Source organism: Cydia fagiglandana, chromosome 2 (genome assembly GCF_963556715.1).
Source record: "Cydia fagiglandana chromosome 2, ilCydFagi1.1, whole genome shotgun sequence".
In the NCBI taxonomy this organism is placed as follows: domain Eukaryota; kingdom Metazoa; phylum Arthropoda; class Insecta; order Lepidoptera; family Tortricidae; genus Cydia; species Cydia fagiglandana.
In genome coordinates this window covers 23,169,577-23,197,337 of record NC_085933.1, presented here as the reverse complement: position 1 = coordinate 23,197,337, position 27,761 = coordinate 23,169,577, and the positions used below count along the sequence as shown (strand labels likewise).

The window sequence follows — 27,761 nt, the reverse complement described above, 5'->3', positions numbered from 1 at the left end:
AATCAAAACAGTGAGCTAATTAATTACACTTAAGAATGCTGTCTAGCATTATGGCTTTTAGTGTTTTGGTTCTAATCGGTAGGTTTTAAGTAGCTAACACACTACCGCACCGCACCAAGGTCATTGTGCGACGCACCCATAAGTAAGAGGGAGAAAGAGATATCGCATTCTTCCTCTTACTTATGGGTGCGTCCCTCAATGACCTTGGTGCGGTGCGATAGTGTGTTAGCTACCTTATGTATGCTTTAATACTTCCTTTGCCTTGTCTGTGCCCTTTTTTACTCCTCTAAATGAAATGTCAAAAATTCTGAACCGTCATCCATTGCAACGAGTCGGTATTTTTATGTGTTTAATTTTATTAAGACAATAAACTACAATAATCGTTAGCATGTCGGCTAATAAGGAGGACACATTACGACAGTTTTGTGACGTGACCGGCGCTGATGAAACTCGCAGTCGTTTCTTTTTGGAATCGTCGAATTGGCAGCTTGACGTGAGTTGATTTAATTTTTGTTTGTTGATTTTTATAAGTTTGTGCTGTAAAATTTTAGTGTATGATACCTGTTTTCACTTTATTAAGTATTATTGTGTTTATTCTGGTATTTCAGGTAGCGTTATCTAGTTTCTATGAGCACGGAGGTAGTGTAGACGAGGCGCCTATACCTACGGTTGCTCCGGCGTCGCTGCCGACACTGTCCGACAGCGACATGGAGTCCCCGCCGGCGTCGCCGGTGCGACAGAAGAAGGAGAAAAAGAAGCCCACTGGCAACTTCGCGACGTTAGGGTCGCTCCAGCAGGAGAGTTCCAGTGATGAAGATGAAGGTGGGTTGTCTATCATTTCCGAATGGGAGGTCTTTAAACAGGCATTGAAAAACGGCGCCTAAAAACATGATATTACAGAAAATATTCTCGATTTTAGTACACAGTTTACTAGTATTTTGTATAAAAATGTTATAGCTAGTGGAAAAAATATTTATCAAAAGCAAAACATTAATGTTAAACAAAATGTTTTGACATCAGTGAAAGCAGTTTGGGAAACAGAAAAAGACGATTTATGTTATGACATTGCTTCATGTTCCAAAAAGAATACTCATAACGATAACATGCCATCTACAAGTAAAAGTATAGATAATCCATCAACCAGCAAAAGTTACTCGGACCGTCCAGATGTTGTAAGTGAGAGTTTATCTCCTGAAGATGAGATAAAACAATTGAAAGAGAAAATTTGCACATTGACAAATGAGAATCAAACACTGAAGGCAGAAATTGCAAGATTGACAGGAGAAAGTGATAAAGGTGTGTTAAGAGATGTGCATTTTTCAAGAACATTGTCAGTTTAGAATGTGGGACATTTTTACTCAAGGACATTTCTGAGAATATCCTGTAGTCCTAGCACATGATTGGCACGACAGTATGTCGCCGCGAGATAGACTACGCGTCTTTCTCTAACTGTATTAATTAAAGAGGGACGGGTAGTCTATTTCGCGGCGACATACTGTCGCGCCAATCATGTGCTAGCCCGGCTGAAGAATGGTAAAAACAATTAATAATTACTAGCTTAACTACAACTACATCATTAATTTCTTGCTTTTATCTGTTGTAATTAATTGTGGGTGGGCAAGATTCTTGCTGGCCACTTTGAGGTATATTCCCTCTTACATTACTGCCGCCATACATGGGGTGGGGGGCCATACAATGATTCATATGAATATACCTATTCCCATCTGTGCCGGTTTGTTAGTTCCCAATGGGGTTGGCCGGTGGAAGTTTTTAGCAGATGGCGCCATCATAGCTTGCCCCGTCAATCCCTAGAATTATGTCAAATTTTTGTTAGGGTTCCGTACCTCAAAAGGAAAAAACGGAACCCTTATAGGATCACTCGTGCGTCTGTCTGTCCGTCAGTCCGTCTGTCACAGCCAATTTGCTCCGAAACTATCGGACCAATTAAGTTGAAATTTGGTACACATATGTAAGTCTGTGACCCAAAGACGGATATGTAACGTTAACAAATGAATTTTAAATATAGGGGCTACTTTTGGGGGGGTAAACAATAAAATTAAAAAACAAAGTTTTGAAAACTATATCGTGCTACATATCAAACGAAAGAGCTTATTTTGAGAATCTCAAATATATTTTTCTTATAAATTTACGATAAATTGTTTAGAAGTTATTCAAGAAAATAGACAAAAAATGACCATTCCCCCCCCTCTATCTCCGAAACTACTGGTTCTAAAATTCTGAAAAAAATACACAAAATAGTCCTTTACCTAAAGATAACAGGAAAACCTATTAGAAATCTAGAGTCAAGCGTGAGTCGGATTTAAGAACAAAAATGCGGTTAACGTTTTTTAGGGACACAGCCGCAATGGTTTAAGTGAAACGTGATGTAGACAGCAAGACAGCTATTGCGAAGGCCCTAGGCCGATATCCGCAATAAGGCCGAAGGTCCGATGCGTCCCGAAGAGGCGTGCCTTTAGCTTCAAGCGTGAGTCGGACTGAAGACAAAAAATGCGACTAGGCTGTATCTGGCACATAGCCGCAATGGTACTTGTAGCACAGTCAACAGCAAAAGTTGCTAAGCGGGCGTGGTGTTCAAAATTGCCTTGACATGCTTTTATTGTCTTAACTATAAAGTCGCGTTCAGATCATTTTAAACCACTCGCCCGCTTAGCAACTTCTGCTGCTGACTGTACTGATTGATGAGGTTACTATTGTTACGTGTTTTAAAAAGCACTACTTAGGTATACAGGGTGGCTAAAAAATAAACTAAGTGTATTCCCATTGCCAACGTGCAGCCCTGAAATCGCGAAGAAAAATTTGGCTGTTTCATACATTTTGGCTGGTCCGTTTGCTATGGGAGGATACTTCTTTTTTCACGATTTCAGGGTTGGTCCCATACTAAAAGTGGCTTAGTATAATCCCGAACCTTCCTGGCTACGGGAATACACTTATTTTTTGGCCACCCTGTAGGTATTACCTCTCTTCGGTCTTCGCTTTTAATAGTACATTATTGTCGAGGCTCGGAAGTAGCTACTTCGGATTCAATTAAACGGACTCCCAAGGTCGTCCGTTTAAAACGAATCCTCAGCCAGCAAGTAGCCTTCCAGCCGAGTCATATATAGTGCTTTTCTCAAAAATGGTGCAAGAAATATAAATATCATAGAAATATTTTACAAAAGCAACGTTCGTACATATATATTTTGACAAAAAAAAGCCCTTCCCGCATTTTTACTTTTTTTAATAAAAAAATAGAAGTGTATTTTTCTGCCAAAAATACGCCAACCTATTTGAGACATCTAAATAGTCGCGGTACTAATCATCTGTTTGGCTGTTTAATGGACCTGTGCCTTCATTTGGTATGGTCATTTCAACTTTTAAAAAGTTTGGAACTCGACAAATAATGGAATTTGTATGCAACATTGCAGTCCCAAAATCGAGACTGCAATGTTTTTAACTTTTTAATTTTTGACTGACCATAAACTACGCGCTTCGCGACCTATTTTTTAGACGGCAAAGTCGACTTTGCCGTCCATTTTTGAGAAAAATACTTTCGGAAGCTGTAGGAAGCGCGACCCGTCGGACGCTCAAGTTTTCAGCTCTACGCATTTGGACACTTATTACTATTGTTCGGCGTTTAATCTTTAGAGATGTAGAGATATAAGCCACCACGCCAGAAAACTTCATGTTACATCTGGTTTTTGATTGACCCATTCGGGTTTTCCAAGACGTTTCACTCACTTTCACGTTTCACGTACAAAAAAATGTTGAAAATTGTGTGATGTACGGAACCCTTGAAACGCGAGTCCGACTCGCACTTGACCAGTTTTTTTTTAATACCCTGGATGCCAGCCCTTTAAGTCAAATCTCATAGAAAAAGGGGCAAGCTATGATGGCGCCATCTATGCAAACCTTTGACAGTTGCCAACCCCATTTGAAAACACAGACTATTCAATATGTTGGTCATAACGTAAAAAAGGCTAAACTTTACTATTACATATTAGCATTGAAACTAGCAATAAGATAATTTGCATATACAGATGTTGCCGATGCCAAGATGATTCTTCATTTTTGTTTTTAGGCACAGACATACATACAACTTTATTAATAATTAAATAAATATACAATGAAAAATTTAGGGTAGAGAAGGGGTTTCAATTAACGTGTGGAAAGGCGGCACCATTGTTGAACCCAATTTTTGTTTTGTTTTCATTGGAAATTTGATCAATTTAGCATATCATAAGTGACTAAATAGAGGCTACTGTGTACCGCAGAGGTTTCAAAACTTTTTAGTTCAAGAGCCATAGACAGGTTTCCCCTTCTTTTACACAGGTCAGGCCCCAATATCACCACGGTGACAGGTGCGACAATTGTAAAATATCACTGTTACTGGCGTCACAGGCATCCATGGGCTACGGTTACCGCTTACCATCGGGCGGGCCGTATTCCCGTTTGCCACCATCATTGTATTATTAAAAAAAACCTGATTATATCGGAAAAAACAAATATTTCTCTTGCTAGGTTTATGACAATTGTCACAAGAAACACTAAAATTGTCACAAAATTCCGACATGTAACATTACCTGTCAAGAATTACCTACAATTCTTCTAAATCTTGACAATTGTCAGAAACTTCGCAAGAGAAATATCTGTTTTTCCGATATAATAAAGTTTTTTTAAATAATAATGATGGTGGCAAACAGGAATACGGCCCGCCCGATGGTAAGTGGCAATCGTAGCCTATGGATGCCTATGACGTCAGCAACAGTGATGTTTTACAATTCTCGCACCCGTCACCAATGTGAAATTGGGGCCAGATTGTATGGCCATGTATGATTGGCATGGGAGCCTGGCTGCAGATTGGAGACCCATATTGGATATATTTGAGAAAAGATTACTCACATTCATATTTCATTTGTTTCAGGGCAAGCATTCTATGCCGGCGGGTCCGAAAGGTCTGGCCAACAGATCATTGGCCCAGGCAAGAACCGGAAAGACATAGTCACTGAGATGTTCAAAAGTGTCAGAGAGTGAGTATTTCATTTGACCTTTTCTTTTCTTTTTACTTAAGGCCTTTTTATTATATATACCACATTTATAGTCCCTTAGGGTTTAAATTTCAAAAACAATCTAATAAATTTACACAGGGGCGGAGAAAAATACATACACATTTCAAATTTTAAGGTCCCATCATCAATGGTTTACCCCCTTATTCATAAACGTTTATAAAAGTTGACAAGCCGATAATAATCGTTTGTCCCTTTCCGACGTATTGGTATGATGGAAAGGGACAAACGATTATTATTGGCTTGTCAACTTTAGTAAACGTTTATGAAGGAGGGGTTAGGCTCTGTGTCAGTATCGAAACAAAACTTTTACATAAAGACTAGCGACCCGCCCCGGTTTCGCACGGGTTAACAAATTATACACCTAAACCTTCCTCAAGGTTCACTCTATTGGTAGATGAAAACTGCATGAAAATCTGTTCAGCAATTTTTGAGTTTATCATGAACATGCAAACATACAGACAGACGCGGCAGGGGGACTTTGTTTTATAAGGTGTAGTGATATATGTCTTTAGTAGTCTAAAGACCGAGAAAGATGGAAATATATGGCGGAGCCCCCCCCCCCCCCCCCCGACCCGACAGGGGTCCTTAATATAGTAAAATGAACTATTAGTAAAATTTTATTATGCAAAACTATTTATTTTCTTTATTTCTTTATTTAGAAACAAACAGTCTCTTATAGTAATAAATTATTACAATAAAGGGTTATTAGACTTATAGACCTACAGTTTCCTTAATAAGAATATATAACCATACAACTTACATAAGTAGTACTAAAACTAAATGGAATTTCAAGGTTGAAATGAAATTTAAGAAAAAATAATTTTTTTATTCATTATTATTTTTATTATAGCCTTTTTTATATGTAAAAGTCAGCAAACGAGCTTTTTGTCGTGGCACCCTTATTAATGCTGTTTGTTTGCTCTTCCATTTTTCTCTGTTAAATGTTTTGGGTGCCCGCTTGCCAGTAGGCATAGGCCTCCTCCAGTCTTCTCCATTCGTTTCTGTCTCTGGCAACCCTGCTCCATGTGGCACCAGCAACAGGCCTGATGTCATCATCCCATCGTTTGAACTGCCTTCCTCTTTTTTCCCTTGGGTACCCAAGGGGCTGCAAAAGAAAAAATAATAAAATAAAATGATATATGTAAGTTTTATATTGTACTTGTTTGATCCACAGACGTGGGGCCGTGGTGTTTGAAGACGAGCCAACAACGGCCAACCGGGGCCGCGGTGGCGCCTTCAGCGGTACTGGCTACAGACTTGGTAAGTATTCTTATTACTGTTATGTGATATTTTCGTAAGATGTTTAAAAATATTTCATATTCAGTTTTAATTTTATATGTAGGCATTTTTCTTCTTATCTCACTTGAGTTTCCAATGGGTTCTATGGCACCGTATGTTCAAAAGTTAAAAAAAATATAAATGGTTCGAATAAAAGAAATACATTTTGAATCTGGCAAACAGGATTTTAGAAACATAATTCGATAAATAATTTTGTTTTGTAAATACGTCACTGTAATTGTAATTTGTAGGACAGACATCAGATGATCACGAGCCAGTGTCGGCGCCGGGCGCGCAGTCGCAAGGGGAAGACATCCGCGCCGTGCGCCTGCGCCTGTATAGAGAGGGCTTTACCGTGGACGACGGCCCCGTGCGCTCCTACACTGACCCGGAGCATGCCGAGTTCTTAGACAGCATACGCCGCGGGTGAGTGTTGTACAGTGACTCAGACAGCAGTAGACATCCGCGCCGTGCGCCTGCGCCTGTATAGACAGGGCTTTACCGTGGACGACGGCCCCGTGCGCTCCTACACCGACCCGGAGCATGCCGAGTTCTTAGACAGCATACGCCGCGGGTGAGTGTTGTACAGTGACTCAGACAGCAGTAGACATCCGCGCCGTGCGCCTGCGCCTGTATAGACAGGGCTTTACCGTGGACGACGGCCCCGTGCGCTCCTACACCGACCCGGAGCATGCCGAGTTCTTAGACAGCATACGCCGCGGGTGAGTGTTGTACAGTGACTCACTGACAGCAGTGGACATCCGCGCCGGCCTGCGCCTGTATAGAGAGGGCTATACCGTGGACGAGGGCCCCGTGCGCTCCTACACCGACCCGGAGCATGCCGAGTTCTTAGACAGCATACGCCGCGGGTGAGTGTTGTACAGTGACTCACTGACAGCAGTGGACATCCGCGCCGGCCTGCGCCTGTATAGAGAGGGCTTTACCGTGGACGACGGCCCCGTGCGCTCCTACACCGACCCGGAGCATGCCGAGTTCTTAGACAGCATACGCCGCGGGTGAGTGTTGTACAGTGACTCACTGACAGCAGTGGACATCCGCGCCGGCCTGCGCCTGTATAGAGAGGGCTATACCGTGGACGAGGGCCCCGTGCGCTCCTACACCGACCCGGAGCATGCCGAGTTCTTAGACAGCATACGCCGCGGGTGAGTGTTGTACAGTGACTCACTGACAGCAGTGGATATCCTTGCCGGCCTGCGCCTGTATAGAGAGGGCTTTACTGTGGACGACGGCCCCGTGCGCTCCTACACCGACCCGGAGCATGCCGAGTTCTTAGACAGCATACGCCGCGGGTGAGTGTTGTACAGTGACTCACTGACAGCAGTGGATATCCTTGCCGGCCTGCGCCTGTATAGACAGGGCTTTACCGTGGACGACGGCCCCGTGCGCTCCTACACCGACCCGGAGCATGCCGAGTTCTTAGACAGCATACGCCGCGGGTGAGTGTTGTACAGTGACTCACAGACAGCAGTAGACTGATATAGAGAGGGCTTTACAGAGAGAGGTCTGCGTCTGTATAGAGAGCAATGAGAGCATGCATGTGAGGGTTGAGGAGGAAATATCCGCCAATCCCCATGACAGATTAAAGTTTGGCAGAATTTGATTTCCTAGATCCTAATCTTATAGTATGCTGAGAAAAATCTTTTAAAACTTGCTTGGGAACTTTCCCAGGTATTGAGGTAATTACCTCGAAATAATGATTTGATGTGGTTGCAGGGAGATTCCAGCGAGTCTCGGCGGCGCAGGCGCGGTGCGGGTGTCGCTGGAGGACCGGCGCCACGAGCCCGCGCCCGCGGTCAAGTCGCAGGTGTTCGCCGGCAAGGGCCAGATGCTCGGCAGGTGTGTACAATCTGCCTTGAACAGAGATTTCGTTATACACACATACATTTTTAATCACTTATATTTTCCAAACTGAACCTGATGTTCAAACATAAAAATCGATTTTATGTTGTTGTTCAATAAATATACCCCAGAGTTTTGGGTGCGGGAATGACTTCGTGTATTTATAACTTTGATTTTTAAATATAGTAATAATATATAGTTACCAAACTATTAATTACATTGATTGATGATATAAATAAAATTTTGCGGGGTATGCTAATAAAGTAATAAACACTTCAAACTGAAAATGGCCCTTTAGTCGATACCAAGACCTGGCTTAGGTATTCAAAAATCCTATTTTGGCAACAATCTTGTACAAATTGAAGATACTTAGGGCCAGTTGCACTAACCTAACGTCACTCAACTGGAAACAGTGGAAACTATGAAATCAAGCGAAAGTTTTAACGTTAACAGACGGTTTAGTGCAACCGATTCTTAGGTTAAGAATAAATTTTAAATCTGGTAAACAGGGTTTCGATAAATTTTTCGATAAATAATTTCCTTTTGTTTCGGTTTACTCGCAAGTATAAAAACGTTTGGTGTGTTCCAGTCCGACGCCGCCCGTGGTGGGTGCTCCAGCCGCGGCGGGGACGCCGGCCGCGGCGGCCGCCGACCGCGACGCCAACACGCGCGCCGCGCAGGCCGCCGTGCAGCTCGACCCCTCCCAGCCCGCCACCTCCATACAGGTAGCTATACTCTACACTCAGCGGCGGCCGCCGACCGCGACGCCAACACGCGCGCCGCGCAGGCCGCCGTGCAGCTCGACCCCTCCCAGCCCGCCACCTCCATACAGGTAGCTATACTCTACACTCAGCGGCGGCCGCCGACCGCGACGCCAACACGCGCGCCGCGCAGGCCGCCGTGCAGCTCGACCCCTCCCAGCCCGCCACCTCCATACAGGTAGCTATACTCTACACTCAGCGGCGGCCGCCGACCGCGACGCCAACACGCGCGCCGCGCAGGCCGCCGTGCAGCTCGACCCCTCCCAGCCCGCCACCTCCATACAGGTAGCTATACTCTACACTCAGCGGCGGCCGCCGACCGCGACGCCAACACGCGCGCCGCGCAGGCCGCCGTGCAGCTCGACCCCTCCCAGCCCGCCACCTCCATACAGGTAGCTATACTCTACACTCAGCGGCGGCCGCCGACCGCGACGCCAACACGCGCGCCGCGCAGGCCGCCGTGCAGCTCGACCCCTCCCAGCCCGCCACCTCCATACAGGTAGCTATACTCTACACTCAGCGGCGGCCGCCGACCGCGACGCCAACACGCGCGCCGCGCAGGCCGCCGTGCAGCTCGACCCCTCCCAGCCCGCCACCTCCATACAGGTAGCTATACTCTACACTCAGCGGCGGCCGCCGACCGCGACGCCAACACGCGCGCCGCGCAGGCCGCCGTGCAGCTCGACCCCTCCCAGCCCGCCACCTCCATACAGGTAGCTATACTCTACACTCAGCGGCGGCCGCCGACCGCGACGCCAACACGCGCGCCGCGCAGGCCGCCGTGCAGCTCGACCCCTCCCAGCCCGCCACCTCCATACAGGTAGCTATACTCTACACTCAGCGGCGGCCGCCGACCGCGACGCCAACACGCGCGCCGCGCAGGCCGCCGTGCAGCTCGACCCCTCCCAGCCCGCCACCTCCATACAGGTAGCTATACTCTACACTCAGCGGCGGCCGCCGACCGCGACGCCAACACGCGCGCCGCGCAGGCCGCCGTGCAGCTCGACCCCTCCCAGCCCGCCACCTCCATACAGGTAGCTATACTCTACACTCAGCGGCGGCCGCCGACCGCGACGCCAACACGCGCGCCGCGCAGGCCGCCGTGCAGCTCGACCCCTCCCAGCCCGCCACCTCCATACAGGTAGCTATACTCTACACTCAGCGGCGGCCGCCGACCGCGACGCCAACACGCGCGCCGCGCAGGCCGCCGTGCAGCTCGACCCCTCCCAGCCCGCCACCTCCATACAGGTAGCTATACTCTACACTCAGCGGCGGCCGCCGACCGCGACGCCAACACGCGCGCCGCGCAGGCCGCCGTGCAGCTCGACCCCTCCCAGCCCGCCACCTCCATACAGGTAGCTATACTCTACACTCAGCGGCGGCCGCCGACCGCGACGCCAACACGCGCGCCGCGCAGGCCGCCGTGCAGCTCGACCCCTCCCAGCCCGCCACCTCCATACAGGTAGCTATACTCTACACTCAGCGGCGGCCGCCGACCGCGACGCCAACACGCGCGCCGCGCAGGCCGCCGTGCAGCTCGACCCCTCCCAGCCCGCCACCTCCATACAGGTAGCTATACTCTACACTCAGCGGCGGCCGCCGACCGCGACGCCAACACGCGCGCCGCGCAGGCCGCCGTGCAGCTCGACCCCTCCCAGCCCGCCACCTCCATACAGGTAGCTATACTCTACACTCAGCGGCGGCCGCCGACCGCGACGCCAACACGCGCGCCGCGCAGGCCGCCGTGCAGCTCGACCCCTCCCAGCCCGCCACCTCCATACAGGTAGCTATACTCTATACTCAATCCCAGGATAAAGGGGTTACATCTCAATGGCAACACGACAAATATCTTTTTGGCGACCCGGAGTAAACCATTGGACATACTTTTCTTTTCGAAACCTGTCAGAAATGTTGCTTGATTGTTTCAATGGCCTGATGCTGATGGTCTGATGGTGATCGAGTAATAAGTTATACAGTCTGTAAATTGAACAACTCCAACTCACAAACGTTTCATGGAATGTTACATCTTGATATTATAAATTGCGTACAGATAAATACTTAAAGAAATTTTGTAACAACGAGCAAGGTATCCTAATCTAAATATCGATTGTCCAGTTCCGGCTAGCGGACGGCAGCCGCGTGGCGGGCCGCTTCAACCTGTCGCACACGGTGGCGGACCTGCGGCAGTTCGTGGCGCGCGCCGAGCCCGCCTACCAGGCGCGGCCCTTCCTGCTGCTCACCTCCTACCCCTCCGCCGAGCTGGCCGACGCCGCCGCCACCGTGCAGCAGGCCAACCTCGCCAACAGCACGCTGCTGCAGAGGCTCAAGTAAACACTTACACCATCACACTTCATACATACATATAATCACGCCTATTTCCCGGAGGGGTAGTGGTATCGTCTTGGGTCGTCCCATTCGTTTTTCGTCAAGTTCTTAAATTAGTCCTATTCTGCTTTCGTCACTCATTCTACATTCGTCACAATCGTCGGTGGCTTTCAAAGTAGAATGAGTGACGAAAGCAGAATAGGACTAATTTAAGAACTTGACGAAAAACGAATGGGACGACCCAAGACGATACCACAGGCCACACCCGGTATACAACACCGTTTTTTGTGTCAATTAAATGAGGTAAATCATTTAATCTCAGCAGGTATGCTTAGCGTGGTGGAAATAGATAATGAATCTTTAACCCTTTTCCAGGCCGCACCAATCTATAAGGTTTTGCTCAAAAAAGGTATCGTCTTGGGTCGTCCCATTCGTTTTTCGTCGAGTTCTTAAATTAGTCCTATTCTGCTTTCGTCACTCATTCTACATTCGTCACAATCGTCGGTGGCTTTCAAAGTAGAATGAGTGACGAAAGCAGAATAGGACTAATTTAAGAACTTGACGAAAAACGAATGGGACGACCCAAGACGATACCACAGGCCACACCCGGTATACAACACCGTTTTTTTGTGTCAATTAAATGAGGTAAATCATTTAATCTCAGCAGGTACCTATGCTTAGCGTGGTGGAAATAGATAATGAATCTAACCCTTTTCCAGGCCGCACCAATCTACAAGGTTTTCTCAAAAAATGCAAATATATTCTAACTGGCCAGTTTTGATTTGAAGACGTCACATTTTCTAAAAGTGCAATCTAATTTGAACCTTAAATCGGACTACTAAGGTTGACATTCTATTGGCGCATATGTGCTCGATAAATCATACTGTGCCTGGAAAAGGGTTCATTACGGTAAATTATAATACCAGTTCGCCAGATTTATCCTACCAAACAATTTATCCTAAAGGCAGGCATGCCATGCCTGTCACGTTCTAACAAGTATGTAAGTGTGAAAGTGACCGGCATAGTCACAAGCAATAAAAATGCAACCATGCTGCCACCGCAAGGTTAGACGTTTTAAAAGTTAGTAAAAAGGCTTTTAGGACAAATAGTTATGTGATAGCTATATAGTACAGCCAAGTGTTAAAAAATATGGGTGTACACATACTCAAAAATATGTCCCATAGCTTCGTCGAGTGACAAGCAAAAGTCACTAAGTACTATCAAAAAATCAAAGTAACAATGCACTTTATTACACTTGTAACACGGTTTATTGTCCAATAATTTCAATGGTGTTAGTTAGTGACTTTTGCTTGTCACCCGACGTTATGTCAGCGAATTAAGAACTATGGGATATATTCTTGAGAAGTTACATGCACCCATATTTTTACACGTGACCGTACTAAATACTACGTACACGTACTCCTTTGTGGCTGTGTACTTCGAGCTTTTTTTCTTCATTTTAACTGAACTGATTGTTTTAAGGGATTCATAATTTTATGAAAATATAACAATCCTATTTAGAATTATGGTTTTAGTTGAATAATAGTTTAGAGTGCAAATGTATCTCTAGCCCGCCACATATTACACATTTACATATCTTTACTTACCTATGTTATTTTGTTAATATTTATGCGTATTCTAAAAATTAATAAAATTCATAAATGTAAAAATAGTGGTCGCCAAAAATGTTAACAGCTTTACTCCTAAACTAATGCATAAATCAAATAATTATTTGTTAGCGTTCATATTCACTTTCTAAAGATTTGAAATCATGTATAATAATTTAGTACAGATCAGTTTACATCATTGGCGACTTCTATTCATTCAGGGGAATCGCGTTAAAGCGTGTCGCGACGCCATTTTGTAAGCACGGGATGCACAAGATGGTCGACGCCGTTTCTTAAACCAAAAGCTGTAACGAAATGATATTTTTATATAGCGTGTATTATAAAAGTGATTGCTAGAATGACGTGCAACGTATGAAATGTACTAAATGAAGCGCCCATGTAAAGATTTTTTAAATAAATCTTTGTCTAAACACTATTTTTTTGACACTTCATGCGTTCAAATCAAACCCTTTAGACGCAATTAACCCTTAAACAAGTCGTGAGATGTTGTCATAGCGCTAAGAACGCCTATGGCGTAGACTGTGAAAATAACATTTTCACCACACCAGCTCGGAAAGGCTTACTTTGCACTTCAAAAACGGATAGCATAGTGGCACTTTGCTACTATTAGTAATTCACATGTGAGGCAAAGTAATCAAATGCAAATTTTGAGTGGTTTTAACATAAGTGTTTTCTGGTAGAATTGACTTTTAAATGATGATTTTAGTGTCAAAAAAATGTTTTTTTATTATACATAATATACATTTTTATGTTACAATTACTTACACCAAATTTTGATTTTGGTTCATTTGAATTTGATTTGGTTTGATTTTGTTTGATATTTTAAATTTATATTTGCTTCGGGCTGGTGTGGTGAAAAATTTTGTGTTTCACTCGGGGGCAAATTTTGTTTAACCCTCGCGCTTTCAAAACTTCGCAACGCTCAAGATTCCATTTTTCGAACCTTTCGCTTGCTCGGGTATTAATATTAGCACGAGCGGCCCCCTTGTAAAACAAATAACTATTACTCTGCGATTTGCTTCAAGGTTCTTTTACTAATCACGTTGGCGTGTGAGTCACATTTTTAGTTGATAAACAGTTCAAAATGATAAATAGAAAAAAAAAAAGAAATAATATTGCCGTAGACTCAGACGGATGTAAAGCCAAACTTCGCTTATTTTTATAATAAAAATAGATTGGTTCATCGGATCTATTTTACAATAAAAGAATGCTCAATGCGATGAAAAATACGAATAGATTTAACAAAAATCTAGTACCCAGAGGTATCCAGTTTTGAGTGACCAAGTGGCTTATTACTTGGTTTGAGCAACTTTGTTTTGTACTGTAGAGTGTAGCAATAGTCTAAACGTCTTGTAATATAGGAAATTTCTATCAGTGAGCTAATGTGTAAGAAAGATTTATATTTCGCATTTCAAGCCTTAACCCTTGCGATGCCAAGAATAAAGCTTAAGTTAAGCCCACTATGCGTTGAACGTTTAAGTATTATGACGTAGGTACGCTGTAAATGTAATCTTCAGAGTGTTCAAATAAGGTTTATATTGGCTCGCTTGCCCTACTATTTTAGCGTGTGAGTGACGAATGGCGTTCAATGGGCTAATGCATTTTATAAAGTGTTCTTATATTAATAAAATTCAAAATACCGAAAACGTTTTTTAATTTAAATAAAATAATTTACAACCAAAACTAGAATAGAGGCCTATACTAACCCTAATTACCCGTTAGATTTTAACCAATAACCTAGATTTTACCTAATGTCGGCGAATACTCTTAAAAAAACGTAGAAAAATAAACAAATCACAGCCTGAGTTGGCGTACAGATGCGCAAGTTTCAGGAAGTTTCCTAAACTTTGGAAAGTTCTCGGAAATTTCCAGGAAAATTCCTCAAGAAAAGTTAACATTTTTGAAATGGAAAATTGGGTTCCCCTTACAAAAATATGTGTCGTTTTCGAAATTATACCATGTGTAAATTTCGCAATTTTGGAAACTTTCCGACGGCAAATCAGAGAGTTGGCGCCATTTTGAGAAGGGCGCCATTTTGGACACGTTCAATTTGGAGGCAAGATGGCGGCGGCTAGCTGCAGCACGCCGCTCTTGGGAACGCGCACGCGCAGGGGTCCGTGACGATGCACTCCGCTGGGCACGTGCAGTCGCACGCTGGAAGAAATGTTTCAATTAGACTATTTACGATTTCATAAAAAGGTTAGGTACCTATGTATCTATGTAGGCCATACACAAAATTATGTCCAAAATTGATTAAACATGTTACAATGCTGCAGTGATTGTTACATTTAATTTAACACATTAGTGTAACCATATAATTAAGCATAGGTACCTACCTTGCAGGGGTCTTTCGACCACTTCCCGAAGTGAGCTTTGGGACCGGGTTTAGGCGAACACTCAGAAATCAGGCCCCATAGGCAACATGCCGATCCCTAACGCTCCGTAGCGAACGAAACGCATCAGTCACTGTCACGCTAATATGGAAGAGTGAAAGAGAGAGAAAGCGATTCGATGGCTAAGCGCAAGCGATTGTCTCCTTGACTAGGCCACCTGTACATTTAGCAAGAGTGCGCCGCGACAATATCTCGGGCGATACCAGTCCCTCTAATCATCATCATCATTTCAGTCTATTTACGTCCCACTGCCGAGCACAGGCCTCCTCTCATGTGCGAGAGGGCTTGGGCTATAGTCCCCACGCTAGCCCAATGCGGATTGGGGACTTCACATACACCTATGAATTTCTTCGCAGATGTATGCAGGTTTCCTCACGATGTTTTCCTTCACCGAAAAGCTAGTGGTAAATATCAAATGATATTTCGTACATAAGTTCCGAAAAACTCATTGGTACGAGCCAGGATTTGAACCCGCGACCTCCGGATTGAAAGTCAGACGTCATATCCATTCGGCCACCACTGCTTGTCCCTCTAAAGTCTAAGCTAATTAATAGATTTAGGAAAAGAGGGGTAGTCTTATCTGGCACGCGGGATACCGTCGCGGCGCACTCTGCTAAACCTAAAGGCTCCATAATTCCATATAGCATCCTTAACTTTCTGGGAACATAGGATAGGAGAGGTGTCTTACGTTTGCAATCACCGTAGCTGCAGGGGTCGATGAACTGCGAGCAGTCCTCTCCGGGCGGCAAGAACGACGACCTGTAGACCGTCGTAGCGTCGATCTGTAGGGAAACAAGGGACATAATTAATTGTAGGAATAGGGAATATTACGCGAAACTCTGCGTAGGGGGCGCCACTACCACAATCCGGTGGTCTAACAAATTCCTCACCTTAACCGGCCTTTACATCCTTGAACTGTGTTCGTTTATTTCGTCAAATAAACATTACTTCAACTTCTGGTCAGCACGGCGTAATAATCTACGCCCTCAATATCAGTACAATATATTGCTCCCAAGGGTTAATAACACAACTTATTGTAAAAGTACATTTATCACGGCCATCAAAGTTTTTAACCATTTACCCAGTAGTATTAAAATGTTAAGCGGACAATTATTTAAGCGACAGCTAAAGCAATGGCTAATAGATCATGTTTTTTACGATTTAAATGAGTATTTTTATTTAAGACTATGTAATTTTAGATGTACTTATTATAAATTTAAGTGATCTGTATATAATATTGTAATTATGTAATATTGTATACCCGAACAGGGTAGCCGTTGAGACTATGTATTATTTTAACATCTTGTTTGACACGGTAAACAATAAATGAATTCTTATTCTTATTCTTATTCTACCGCGAAACAAGAAAATCGAAAGTTCGTTATGTAACCTCTCTATCACTCTTGCACAATCGAGAGTGACAAAGAGGCAGACAATTAAATTTCGATTTTCGCGTTTAGGCCCTTGTTAACAAACCGCCTCGATGCATCAATGTTATATTTTATTGTCTCTGAAAACTTGTCAAAAAACAGTTTAGAGCACAGTATGTGTAAATTACTCTATGGTTTACTACAGGCGCTAGTGCTGCACTCTGGCAGCAGAACATTACAGTAATACCACTGCAGCAGACGATGCTTCATACAATCGCCCACACTGATGTTAACTTATCGGTGGACCTTATGCCTTTTGTAATAAGGTCCACCGTGCATCGGCTTTTAAGCCGATTTTAAGTCTGCTAATTAATGTATTAGTCATGATAATTATTGTAATTTCTGATGGCATTATACCATACCTTCTGGCAGGGCTTCTGGTACTGGCCCTTGCAGGCCCAGGGCGGCCGCTGTGGCGCCGGCGCGCACACCGGCTGGTACGACATCTTGTGTGTCGTTGAACCATCCATTTTGGCTGAAACGTAAGCAGTGGTAGTTCACTCTATATTGTTCTGGCGCACTCGGCTCACGACTGCTGGTAGCAGTCATTAAAGGCACACAGGTCAGTCTATTTTAGGCTAAATTTCGAATAAAAATCTTTAGCTTTAGTGAAAATTGGTGTAGGTAAGTCCCTAGCAGCTCTGGTAAAAAATGGTATTAAATGTTTTATAGAAGTTCGCGAGACTTGTACCCCTTTTCACAGTAGCAACAGAATTATAGTCAGACAAAGGTAACTCTCGCAACTGCTATTTTGATAGCATAGCATAGACTGTGCAAGTGTTAATTTTAAACGTCATAATTTAATAGAAGTTTGACGTTTAACCTTTACCAGGCTAACAGTTCAAAAATGACGATCGAATGTCAGTCTTACTCATAAAAAATAGAACACATGTTTGTATTCGGGAAATATAATAATATAGGTATCTTTCACCCTGGCAATGGTTAAAATAGCATTTGCACAGTCTGTGCTATAAAAATCGTTGCAGAGTTATCTTTGTCTGAATCTAGTATTACCTGCAGGTTTCTCGTAGCACTTGACAGGCGCGAAGGAGGCCGCGGGCGGCGCGGGGCCCGGGTTGATGTACGACATGCGGTTCACCGTGCGGTCTGCGAAACATAACAAAGGTACACAGAAGAACGTAATTTAATTACAATAAGGTCGCCTTATGGTTCTCATGGATTCTAATTAACATTTATGTGCTCATGTGAACTTTGGCGCCTTTTTTGTTGCAAGTAAACTTTGGTGAATCTACCTCAGGGCATATGCAATTCGTGGGACCACAAGTTTTCCTCGTACTTAGTGGTAGTGAACTGTGAAGTTAACTTATTCTAGTTTCTACTTTAGGCGATCCAATGCTGTATGTAGGTACGATAGTGTTGTGAATAACGCTCATTTCGAAGTTCAAGGAGTCGAACCCTTAAGACTCTCGAGGCTTAACGCCTCAAAGGTGGCAAAGACGATTTCTTACATCCATACGCATAAAATAAATAGGTAAATACAATTCACAAACATAGTCGAGTCTTCAAGACTATGAGTCTTAGACTCTTAAGGGCTCGAGCTCGAGTCTTTAATCCTAAAAATATATAAGCGTTATTCACAACACTGAGGTACGACCATTGCATTGTTGAAAAGCTACATTTTTTTAGTTTCTAAGTGTACCTACTTAGATCCGAACTGCGAGTGCAGTGGAGCGGAACGTGACAAAATATAAGAACGTCCTGAGTGTACAGAGGGGCTACCGCGAAAACCGAAATTCGCAAATTGCGGGGATTTTTCTCTTTTACTCCAATGAACGCGTAATTAGACTGACAGAAAAAAATGCCCGCATTTGCGAACTTCGATTTTCGCGGTTTAATTATAGCCCTGAACACTTTGGTTGCTATACGCTCCATGCCCCGCCGGACGTCCCGCTGGATTACTCGCCACTCAGGCCGTAGGTACTTACTCTCAAATGGCGACTCTACGCAGTGGAACTTCGGCGGTGGCTTGCACGATTCCCTGATGGCTGAGGGTTTGGGCACGTAGTCGTGGCGCTGCGTGGTGACGGCCTGCATGGGGCCCTGACCCCACATGTCGTGGTGGCACGGCCGGATCGGCTGCGTCACGCACACCGGGTTCGGCAGGAAGGATAGCTGGGAACAAACGACGAACTTTCTTAACGAATTATCTATAAAGGTTTAAGGGGCGCGACAAAAATACAGCTTAGTTTTGTCGAGCCTCATCTAAGCCTCGATATTGTCGCTATAATATAGGTAAGTAGTACCTTAGATTTTAAGGCAGCAGTGGTGACTTTTGTACAAAAATAGGTTCCAGAGACCAATGAAATGGACAACAGGAAGTCCAGGTTTTCTATATAAATCTTTCACTTTTTTCATGACGGCTTGTATGTAGAATTGGTACAGGAAAATTATATTTCGTTAACATATTACAAATGCAATAATTAAAGGACTGCGTATGATACTGCCACCTTCAAACTAACAGTACGCTAAAGTATTCTAGTCAGGCGAGCAGCCTAGTTAAAGTTAAGGAGAAGAAATATCGGCACCTTCTGGACGGTGTCACCCTCCATCATGGCCGTGGACGGAACGAGATTGGGCACCGGCTTCACCGGCGAAGGGATCGGGGCAGCCGCCGGCAAGTAGCTGCAAACAAGAGGAATCTTTATAACATTCACTGATGGATGGATGGGCGCCTATGCACTATAAGGGACTTATTCTTAACTTTCTCGTCTTTCTTTTTTTTATTCTAACCAAGTTTTCAAAACAGCTACAAACAGCACAGGTACAAACAGCAACACTCCATGGGTCGACCCTGTGCCTTTTGTAATAAGGTCCACCGATGGACAGTTAACAGTATGGGCGACGGTATACGCTAATTAATCAAATATTTGCTAGTAGCCAACCAGCCATTGCAACCTAGAGGGGACACTGAAGATAGTGTTGTATCTGGGGGCTACTCTTTATCAACGCTATTCAGGCAGTTATCAACTCAACATTTATAATTTCATACCTGTTCTTGTAAATGGTCTGCGTTTCGAATCTCTTGGAGGCGGTCACGGGGTTAGTGCAAGAATCGGGAATGATCGCGCGTCGCCGGCAATCGCTCTCCGCGTTCAAGTAACTGCACAAAATGTTATCTAATAAGCAATGAAGCCTAAAGAAACTTAGAGAAACACTGCTTCATCTACAGCGGGGTTCTGAAGTGAAGATTATGATTGTGAGTGTTAGGTAAGACTGTTAGGTAAGTAATTTAATGATATACACATGTGAATTCATGTTTTTGACTTGATTGTACAATCTAATATAGTACGCCTTTAGGTTATATTAGGTAAGGGTTAGGTTAAGAAGACTGGCAATGATAAAGATATAGGTAATATACGTTACACTAAACCGTTACCTCATAGCGTAAGTAGTGCTGGAGTCCAACTTCTGGCACGGCTTTTGGTATTGACCCCGACACGCCCAAGGGAGTGGCTCCTTCGGATTTATCTGAAGAACCAACAACATGATTTTATTGCAACAAGGTACGACTGGGAGGTAGTGATAATGAAACGACTAAACCCTATTCTCATTATCTAATAAATCAGGGATTTCCAATCCAAACTACGAAGCAGTAGAGCCGAAGCGAAGGCTTGGCCAGAGAAAGCGACCGTACTTAACCGTAAAAACCAAGTTCTCGGCCGCACGCAGAATTTATCTAAATTGCAGTGTGATCCTCGGGCCAACGCATAATCTAAATATACTGTATAATATCTAGGTATCCGGAAGTATATGAAGGTGATGTCAGTGGCGGATTTGCTCTAAGGCCCAGTAGGCCCGGGCGGCAATAAATTAGGGACGGCAAATTGTGACAAAAGATTCGCTGAACAAGAAATAACTTAAAATGTAAGTAGGTAGTCAATATGATGGGTGCAGCGAAATGGGCGGCTATAGGGTCTGGGGCGGCAAAGACTGCAAATCCGCCACTGGGTGATGTAAAATGTGTTTTTGTGTACTGCCAAGAAAACGAAGTCTACGTGTGTGCCGTGTGTGTGTGTACGTGTGAGTCGTGTGTATGGCATGTTACCGGGACAGGCATGTAGCTCATCTTGTGTGTGGTACATCCGTCCATCTTCGCCACGGGCTTCTCGTAGCAGCGCTCGGGCGCGAACGACTTCACCAGCGGTATCCGCTCAGGAGGCAGGTATGACAGCTTGTTCACCGTGCGATCTAAAAGGTTACATTTAGGACTTAGCATCAGACATTATTTGAAATAACCATTTGGAAAACAAAACACGGCATGTTAAATTTCCTTGTTTTCTAGATTCAAGCCAATCAAGCAATACTAAAACATGGTATTTTTAGAAATCGGGCGCCTACTGATCTGATTAATGATTTTTATTAGATTATACTGTGAGTCTAGCCTGCTGCACGTACTTCACTGGCATATTTATAAGACAATATTGTGCAAGTATATATAAGCCAAAGACAAGGTATGTTGTCCTGAGATAACTATTTTTGCCTAAAATTCCATTCCAACCGAGTTAATTTGGAATAATTGGTGAAAGTTGATTCAGGAGAGGTATTTCAGTGGGAAGTTTAAATATAAATTCAAGGAATTCATTTATTATTAGGTTTATTGCCAAATAAATTTTTACATCTGATTCAATTCTCAAACATAGGTATACGACTTTAATTCAACACGAAAGTTGTCTGTGTAGATCTAAATTAACGCGCCTACATGCAATTTATTATTAAAATCCGTTTTGATAGGCATATGTGATGACGATACCCATGGTATGTAAGGTAAAAAAATATGATTATTGCTTAGGTATTGAAGAAAAATCTAACTAATTTTCTGATGACATTCACAGTCCAGAACACAAGGATCCTTTACCAGGTCAGACTTGGCCGGATCTGTTGCGAAAGGCGCTAGAATTCCACTACTTTTTAAAGGTGGTCTCTTAAAGGGCAAGCTTTTTCTTTTAAACGAATTCTTTACAGGAATGACCTGGGTTGCCCTTGGGACTACAGCCTCTTCGCTTGGTCTTTGGTCGTTAAAAGTAGAATTCTTAATTGGATTAACCTTTGCTGTTGCATGGTGCAATAAACTGCGCACACTGGACGAGTCCTGGCTTTTTGAACGGCGCTTATATTCTAACTTCATCAGAACTGGCTCCATTTTTGAAACAGCTTGCGCTGTCTCTAGGCTTTCAAAAGGCGGTTCTTTTGCCTGAAAATGCTTAGAGGAAATCTGGTCCGTTGCATAGGGAGCTAGAGCTCCTTTACTTACTGAGAATTTTCTTTTAGAAGTTCTCTTACATCCACATAAGGTTAAGGTCGCACAGGACCCTAGCTCTTTGCTATGAAAAGCTGTGTTAAAACTAATCTGATCAATCGCATACGGCGGTAACCTTTTATTCAACAAAGCTTGAAGACTCTCAGGGCTCTTACTTTCGAAAGGCTGCTCGACGCAGTGGAACTTCGGTGGCGGCTTGCAGCTCTCTCGGAGCACGGAGGGTTTGGGCACGTAGTCGTGGCGCTGCGTGGTGACGGCCTGCATGGGGCCCTGACCCCACATGTCGTGGTGGCACGGCCGGATCGGCTGCGTCACGCATACCGGATTCGGCAGGAAGGATAGCTGGGGATAATGAGTAACTGGTTTAGAACTATTTTAGAAAGCTATTAGGTGTGCTGCCACAGCTAAAGTATGTGTCATAATTTATTTAAACAGAAGGATAGACTCTACTCCTATGTATAAGTGAACAAAGTTTTAAACGAGAATCCCTATTGTTTCTCCCAGATTGTTGCCGTCGGCAATGGACAGGTGTGGTTACGACAGTTGTATGTCAAAGAGCCTTCAAGCGGAGCCAACAGCTTGTCGTACAGCTGCAAAATTTGCTTATTTGATTCTGTTGGTGTACAGTGGCAAGTAAACATTTGTAAACATAGGTAGATCCTGCATACTTTGGATCGAGAGTTGTAGTAGGTGGTGAACAGAATAGATCAGGGATGGTTGCTAATATTCATAGGCTATGGAGACTTATATAGCCCCTAACAAGAAGAAGAAATATAGGTTTATCAGCTACCTTCTGCACAGTGCATCCCTCCATAGGCTCGCAGCTCGGCACGAGGTTAGGCGCCGGTTTCCTGGGCACTCCGCGCAGATTCTTGCTGTCGCAGGTAGGCAAATACGAGAGCTTGTAGGTCGTGCAGCCCTCGACAGGAGCCGTTGGTTTGACGTAGCACCGGCGTGGCGCGTACGAGTCAGGAATCTTAGGTTGCTTGTAGCACTGGGAAAGGAAATTTAACACAAACCACATGAAGAAGGCTCATCTACGATTTAAATGGTTACGTTATTCACCGCTGTATTACGGCTGGCCGCTATATATGACAGCTAATTAGTAGACGCAAACCAAACTGCCGACCGGGGTCGTAAAACTCGCGCTCGCGTGGTCGAAGGTAGGGTGAGAGAGATAGAGATATGACCCCGGTCGTCCGTTTGGTTTGGGTCTACTATAGGAAACCAGAGCTTTACCGGGTTGATTTTCGCAGGCTTTCCGCAGCAGCAGGTGCGGCACGGGCACGGCCCGCCGGCCGGGGCGGGGGGCGCGGGACACGCGGGGCATGGTACGCACCTGGATGATACCCAAATATACATAAGTTCTTGGCAAAAAATTCATTTTTGGTACAAGCTTTTATCGCTGACTGTACTTTTCTTTCCACAGGCAACTAATACTCATGGAGACAATCCTAAAAACCCCAAACACAATTAGGTTTCGTTGTTTTATCACAGAGTTCCTATAGCCACCTTCTGTCTCCATCATCAGATCAGTTCGATGGTACCATATACTCACCAATATTATTGCATTGTCATCCGATTTAGACATGCATGCAAAATTTAACTTGCAAGATTTGATTACAGACAGACAGACAGACAACGGTCAGGTGAAACTAAATAAAAGCTTGTAAAAAAGGATGTTGCCTGTGCTTAGTATTCAAATATTAGTAGGTAAGTAGGTACATATCTAAATATGTATTAAAAAAAAACCGGACACGTGCAAGTTGGACTCGCCCACCGAGCGTTCCGTACTTTTTAGTATTTGTTGTTATAGCGGCAACAGAAATACACCATGTATGAAAATTTCAACTGTCTAGCTAACACGATTCATAAGATATATACAGCCTGGCGACAGACAGACGGACAATGGAGTCTTAATAATAGGGTCCCGTTTTTACCCTTTGGGTACTACGAAACCCTAAAAGGTGACTTGATCGTGACGTCACTTGTTCTGTTTTATATATAAATTCCATACTGGATACAATCGTTTTGACAATTCGAAGAAATGACTAGTCAGGCAAGTAGCCGATTGTACCAATAATTAACCATAAAGGACTAAATGGACACAGCAACAGCTTCCTAATTAGTATGTATATCTATACGGATCAATTTTTACTAAGTGTTTATGGGTAGGTAATACAATAGCGAGGAGCTTCCCACTTACAGCCTCCTGAGTCTTTCAAAGAAAGAGTATTTCAAAGTTTAATTTTAACCTTGTTGCCTGATTCATAAATAAAGTCTCTCGGGAAGGTTATATGAAGCTTTAAGTATCTCTGTCGATTCGCCCCTGTGCCATAACCACGTAGATTAACCACTCAATTGACACTAACACCTATTATGTAATAATGAAACCTATACAGTTTATAACCGACCTTATCGCCTTCGCATAAAGTTCATGCATTTTGTCTCACAAATACATATTTATACAAGATGTCTAAATGATGTCTTCTATGCTTACGCTAGATCTAAATTATAATAGGGATCTTTACAAAATACCTGCGGCTGTCTTTTAAAGCACTTATGTTAACAAATGATAAAATATTACTTACTCAGGCATGATTTAGTAGATAACACTTAAACGTGTCTAAAAAATACTGAGTAAATAAAAAAATAACATAAAAACTAAATTGAATCTGAAAATAACGGAAAATAATTTTAAAAATTCATTTCAATCGAAAGGTCCATAATATAAAAATGACAGTAGGTATGACATGAGTTATTGTTTTGCTCGCACCTATTCAAATTTGACAGATTGTTCTTTATTTAAATAAAAACATGGTTATGTATGTAGTTATGTTAGGTACAAACTAAAAAGTTTGTAAAGAACTAGCGCGGGCGAACATGGCCAAAACATGACGTTAGGTACACTTAGACGGAGAGAGACGGAGTTAGGTATTAAGTTTAAATGCTATAATTAAAAATTGGATCATATTACCGCGGTAGATAAGTGATTAATACATGAGACTAGAAGAACTGTGTAGATACTACAGATATGTATATGTTGCAGTCGGATCGTATGATCCGCCGTATTACATTACGGCTAGCCGTTTTCAAAAACAGGGGCGTTTTGAAATGCGGCGGTTTAACGATTAGCCGTACTGAATGCGGCTGAATGAGAATCCGCCGGAATGTATTCGGCGCCATACGTTCTTCAACACGGCTAGCCGTAATGTAATACAGCGAGTCATTAGCCGCCGCTTTGACAGTTTTTAGTTCCCATTTTTAACACTCGTGGCGCTGCCTGACAAACCCTGGGCTGTCCATCAAATCTGGAGTTCGTCGGACTGTTTCTTTTCAAAAAAAAATTTCCTTCGCAACTTAATTAGACGGAGCCCCGCTTCGCGGGGCTCCTATTTCTGAGCGGTTTGCCCTTCGGGCATCTGAAGCTACCTAACGTACCTAACCTACCTACCTATTGATTAAGTGAGACGTCCGTGAAAACATTACACTTTGGGGAAAAAAGCGTAGGTATTAGGTAAGTAGGTTAGGTTCGTTAGGTAACTTCAGATGCCCGAAGGACAAACCGCCCAGAAATAGGAGCCTCGCTTGCGGGGCTCCGTCTGTTTAAGTTGTGAAGGAAATGTTTTGGAAAAGAAACACATGTAGTGCGGTGGGACCATGGTAGAAATAAATTAAATTGCAAACATTGTCAAACTCCGGTTACGTAGGCGACCGAAAGAACTGGTCACTCTACAATGTACGATGCGGCTAAACGTGGGCCGCCTTATTGAAGAACGTATCGCAATGACAATCCGGCTAATCGTCGAACCGCCGCATTTCAAAACGCCCCTGTTTTTGAAAACGGCTAGCCGTAATGTAATACGGCGGATTATACGATCTGACCACGACATATATACCACATTATATAACATGTTTTGACCCATTTTTCAAAACTTTGACGCCGCCGCCGCCGCCTTGCAAGGAACGAACGTGAGAAAATGAGCCGTCTTCACGATATATTATTATCTTCCACGATAAATTCTTTCCTTCGGATTTATAGGTGCGTGTACTATGATCACCACCTGTACCCGGACAAAGCCGCAGGCAAATTAGTGCTAGCTAGCTTGAGATCAATTAATATAGGTACCTACCTACTCACTAATGCTTGAGATAGAGATCATTATTTATATAGGTACTTATGTAGTTACAAATAAATTACTTGCCCTTAAGTTACGTTATCTCTGAATGACAGTAGGATGAAGTGATAACTGTATATTTCATATATATATGTATTATCACTTCACCGATAACTCCCTATCGATACCGACATATGATAGCCATGATAACATTTCTGATATTGACACAATGAACTCCCCGAGGGCAAATGAGAATATTAATAGGGTTTTCAAAACATAGGTACTTTTTAAAACAACTTTTTAAAACAAATATTTGGTTGTGGATTTATGTAAGTTAATGTGTTTCTGTGTTGGCTTTGGACAGAGTAGCATGGCGGTCTTTGGTGTCGGAGGCCAAGATCCACTTCGTGTCGTTGCGCCACAGCGGTAAGTAAGTAAGTAATATGTTGCTGACTCTGACTAGGTAACTAACATACATTTGTTATATGATAGCACATATCCTGAGTTTGCCAAACACAATAACAGCAATGACGTAATAATTTCTCATCATAGCTCACATCGAAACATCGAAAGTACAGGACTAGTTACTACTACACTACATAATCTAAACATAAAACGAATAAAAAACAAAACTTAAATATAAGCAAAATAATAAAGACAAAAAGAGAATTTAACTAGTTAACTAAAACTACCTAGTTACGACTAGTTACTTAGTTCGACGACAATATTGGAAGTGAATTGCAAAAAAATTGTACGTAATTAATTAATTAATACGTAATTATAATACGTTAATAATTGTACGTAATTATTTTAATTGATTCATTTGTGTTACGAAAATTAACTATGTAAATTGTGTTGTATTGTATTTATTACTAGCTGTTGCCCGCGACTTCGTCCGCGTGGAATCTTATCTTCAACATTTTACTTCTTTAGTACCTATAATTTTCATATCCAAGCAATATTGAAATTAAGTACTTTTCTTTTTTAGCAAGTTATATGAAGTTTTAAGTCAAGTGGATTTTGATGTTGGTTGCTGAAATTACTTTTCTTGTATTCTCATAATAGGTACCTATGCCCTTATACAAAGATTCAAGTTCAACCCCTTTCTCACCACCTTGGGGGATGATTTTCAAAAATACTTGAATTAGTTTTCATGTTTTTTTAATTTATTACCTTTTTTTTTCAAAAAGTTAAAGTTCCTAGCTTAAAATTAAATTTACACCCCAAGACGAATTTTCATCCCCTTTTTAGCCCCCTTAGGGGTTGAAATTCCAAAAACGTTGCAATCACTTTTCTTTGTAATCGGCTATTATGCCTTTCTAAGAAGTTTCAAAACCATTTGTAATGGATTCAAACTTTCAACCCCTTTTTAACCCTGTTAGGGGATGAATTTTACAAAACGCTGAAATTACTTTTCCTGTCTTCTAATAATATCCCTAAATACAAAGATTCAAGTCCCACACTCGAAAAAATGTTTGATTACCATACAAACTTTCAACCCATTTTTCACCACTTTAGGGGTTGAATTTTCAAAAACGCTGAAATTAGTTTTCTTGTATTTTAATAATATATCTTTTAACGAAGTTTCAAATTCGTAGCTCAAAAGAAAACTTTAACGCCATAC

At 43.1% G+C, this 27,761-nt stretch overlaps 3 protein-coding genes across 3 annotated transcripts in view; 1 reads left to right on the top strand and 2 right to left on the bottom strand.

Moving 5' to 3' along the window:
• LOC134678739 (uncharacterized) overlaps positions 1 to 27,761 on the bottom strand; it is a 336,630-nt gene that overhangs the window by 130,195 nt on the left and 178,674 nt on the right. The window lies entirely within an intron of this gene.
• Positions 295 to 14,708, top strand: LOC134678879 (NSFL1 cofactor p47-like). The gene is made up of 9 exons (XM_063537617.1): positions 295 to 493; positions 609 to 822; positions 4,922 to 5,027; positions 6,241 to 6,326; positions 6,596 to 6,770; positions 8,079 to 8,201; positions 8,794 to 8,929; positions 11,081 to 11,683; positions 12,028 to 14,708. The coding sequence occupies exons 1-8, from the start codon at positions 389 to 391 to the stop codon at positions 11,294 to 11,296; spliced, it is 1,161 nt and encodes a 386-aa protein (XP_063393687.1). The 5' UTR covers positions 295 to 388; the 3' UTR covers positions 11,297 to 11,683; positions 12,028 to 14,708.
• On the bottom strand, positions 14,556 to 24,774 carry LOC134678627 (stabilizer of axonemal microtubules 1-like). Its single transcript, XM_063537271.1, has 13 exons — positions 24,611 to 24,774; positions 23,259 to 23,358; positions 22,810 to 23,013; positions 22,175 to 22,361; positions 20,808 to 20,950; positions 20,139 to 20,230; positions 19,752 to 19,862; positions 19,288 to 19,384; positions 18,688 to 18,874; positions 17,756 to 17,848; positions 17,104 to 17,216; positions 16,000 to 16,093; positions 14,556 to 15,072 (listed from the first exon to the last, which is right to left on the bottom strand). Exons 1-13 carry the CDS (start codon positions 24,616 to 24,618, stop codon positions 14,990 to 14,992), a joined length of 1,512 nt encoding a protein of 503 aa, XP_063393341.1. The 5' UTR covers positions 24,619 to 24,774; the 3' UTR covers positions 14,556 to 14,989.